General features: G+C 37.1%; 1 protein-coding gene across 1 annotated transcript in view; it reads left to right on the forward strand.

Moving 5' to 3' along the window:
* CBG22054 overlaps positions 1-3,273 on the forward strand; it is a gene marked incomplete at both ends in the record, with an annotated part of 10,667 nt that overhangs the window by 1,708 nt on the left and 5,686 nt on the right. Inside the window, 4 exons of the mRNA XM_045241461.1 lie at positions 148-627; positions 1,945-2,115; positions 2,293-2,442; positions 2,491-2,645. Of these exons, the coding sequence (XP_045097461.1) occupies positions 148-627; positions 1,945-2,115; positions 2,293-2,442; positions 2,491-2,645 (956 nt within the window). The remainder of the gene's footprint in view (positions 1-147; positions 628-1,944; positions 2,116-2,292; positions 2,443-2,490; positions 2,646-3,273) is intronic.

The raw sequence follows: 3,273 nt of genomic DNA on the forward strand, positions 1-3,273 counted from the left end.
CNTNNTNTNTTTNNANGNCCCCCCCCCCCCCCCCCCCTTTAAAGGCTCATAACTTAAAAACGATAAGAGCTAGCTGAAAGTTGTCAATTGTAAAAATGTGTAAAATTTAATTCTAAATAGTTATAAGCTTTCCAAAAAAAATTTCAGGAGACGAAAACGACAAAAATGACAAAAGGAGTAGGTTGTGAGATCACGGACGCCGATCGAGAGTGCGTCTCCAGATACCTCAAAGAAAATGTGGACAACGTGATCAAAATCTCAATAATCATCAATATGGAGACTCGCCTCTTCGAACCATCAACCTACCTGGATGCCATTTCTCCAACTCCTCGAGCATCATTCCTGACGGCGAATTACAATGCAAGAGTGAACAGTAAAGTATGGAAACGGAGATCGAAGAAGAGGAATGGACGTGTGGAACGGCGAGTTTTGAGTGATAATGAGAAGACGAGCTACGAGAGAAAAGTACAAATGATTCTGGATGAGGAAAGAGAGAAATTGATGGAGAGGAGAGAGTTGTTGAAAGTGGAGAAGGAGGAGGATAATGGATCCAGAAGGGCTTCGTTGATTTCGCAATTCAGGGAGAATCAACATGAAAGTGCATTGGATGATCATATGTTCAAGAGGGTAGGGAACTTTTTGGGGTTTTTTTCAGAACTGCAGCTTCTTAATTCCCGTTTCGTAGTGATCCCGGTTTAGCGTCTTCTAGGAACTCAAACAGGACAGTTGGTACGAGCTACCGAGCTAAACGGTATTTGCACAATTTCAGCTCAATAATCTCGGCTCTCATCAGCGAAAATGAAAATTTGTCAGCTATTGTCTATTCAAAAAAATCGCGCGAGTGAACGAGTGAAAACGTCTGCGTCTCTACAGCGCCTCTACAGGTTTTGATACCCTCCTTTTTTTTACTCGTTCCTCCGCGCGATTATTTTGAATAGACAATAATAAAATATTCTTCATATCATCAGCAACATTATTGATTGGCAAATTCTTGATATCTCTTTTAGAAGTGGAGATAATTGAGCTCGAAGTGTGGGGAGGCGTAACCAGCGGCGTCAACCGCGTTGCGCACGCTTTGAACCCAATTATCTCGGTTCCTATAAAAGATAACAAGATGTGGTCAAATGATCAAATGGGTACCGTAATATCAGAAACATTTTATTAATGGAAAACTTCTTGGTATCTGTTACAGGAGCTGAGATAATTGAGCTCGAAGTGTGTAATTATAGGAGTGGCGGAACCAGCGGCGTCAACCGCGTAGCTCAGTCGCGCCCGCTTTCAGCTCAGTTATCTCGCTTCCTATAATAGGTATCAAAATTTTGTCAACTAATAAAATGTTTATCATATTATTAGCAACATTTTATCAGTTGGCAAAACTTTGATATCTCTCATGTGGACCGAGATAATTGAGCTTAAAGATAACGCTACTTGTCCATTAACCCTGTCCAAATACGGTACGGCGCCTAACTCGGTTCATAGCGTAAATTTCTGTTTGATATAAAAAGGAAAATGTAGAACTTGAGATCTATAAAATGATATTAGGTTTGACTGTATTCGGATTTTGATTGGCAAATCAAAAGCCCTGAAAAAGATTGGTAAATGGGCTCGAGTAGTGGCGGATAGACTTTTTCCGGCTTCTGGCTCGATATTTTAAATTTGAATGATGTCGAATTACATATCATTTTGTAGATCTTGTCGATACCTACATTTTGAAGTTAAAATCAACCTAAAATGTCGAGCTTGAAGCAAGTTATGGCGGGTGGGCGGAGCAACTCATGGTACTTTAGCGGTTACTCCTTTATTTAGAAACGTTTTTTAAACAGTAAAATTTATATTATATTGTAGATCTTTCCAAAACCTGCAATTTGATATTAAATTCAAGCTAAAATATTTCATTTGAAGCGAGTTATGAGCATTTTTCTCGAAAATGTCTCTAAATTTCAGATCCTCGTGAGTTGCTGTGAGTCTTGTGAGCAACGTCGTCTGTCCTTCATGTATGATTCTCGAACGGAAGATGATTCAGAAGCAGATGAAGAAGACGATGGAGATGATGAAGAGGAAGAGGAGGAGCCACATTTCGAATGTGATAAGAGTGATAAGGAGCATGTTCATGATGTGAGTTGGAGAAAAAAAAGAAAATCTTGAAAAATATAGAAGTCGGCTAAATTAAATTTTAATGGATTTTCAAAACATTGGAACACCAAACTTAAATCTTTGTGCTCTTTCGAATGGTATACAAACTAATGTTGTAGCCCAAAAACTCAAAAAGTTATAGAAGTTACAATCTTCCAGATGCTCGCAAATCTATACTTCAACAAGGTTGTCCTGCCAGAAATGGAATATGTCGAGGATTTTGTCGATTTCCTCATTGATGCTGAACTAAACGATTTGCCAGTTCTGAAGAGAGCTTGCGAACGATATTTGTGTAGTGAGCTGAATACGGTAGGAGTGAAGCAAACTCGCTCTAATGAGATATATTCTATTTTTCAGAAAAAAGACATTGGGACATGTCTGCTTTTGGATTTGCTGTTCAATTCGATTGTTTTCAGTCTGCCTGTCATGAAATCGATGACTTTAACTGAGCTGGCGAATCGAACTCATGAATTTGTGGAACCGGATTCGCTGCTGGAGCAGGAGGAGTATAAGTGAGCAAAATTCTGAATTCCTTAAATTGAAAAATCGAAGAATTCTGAAAATCTAGAAATCTGAGAAAAGCTGGTTTTTGGACTTCCGAATTCTTAGAATTCTTGAAAAAAAAGCAATTTCTTGGAATTCCAGATTTTCAGATTACTCTGGAAAATTTTGAGTTTAGGGATTTGCTTAAACTTTTGGAAATCCGGGTTTTTGAACTTCTTGATATATCTGAGATTCTGAGATCCTCAGTTTTCAAGATTCTAAGATTCTGAAATTCTGAAATTCTGAAATTCTGAATTTCTGAATAGCTGAATTTCTGAATTTCTGAATAGCTGAAATTCTGAATTTCTGAATTTCTGAATAGCTGAATTTCTGAAATTCTGAAATTCTGAAATTCTGAATTTCTGAATAGCTGAATTTCTGAATTTCTGAATTTCTGAAATTCTGAAATTCTGAAATTCTGCATAGCTGAAATTCTGAAATTCTGAAATTCTGAAATTCTGAAATTCTGAAATTCTGAAATTCTGAAATTCTGAAATTCTGAAATTCTGAAATTCTGAAATTCTGAAATTCTGAAATTCTGAAATTCTGAAATTCTGAAATTCTGAAATTCTGAAATTCTGAAATTCTGAAATTCTT

The sequence above is a fragment of the Caenorhabditis briggsae genome (assembly GCF_000004555.2).
Source record: "Caenorhabditis briggsae complete genome, chrI, whole genome shotgun sequence".
Classification (NCBI taxonomy): Eukaryota; Metazoa; Nematoda; class Chromadorea; order Rhabditida; family Rhabditidae; genus Caenorhabditis; species Caenorhabditis briggsae.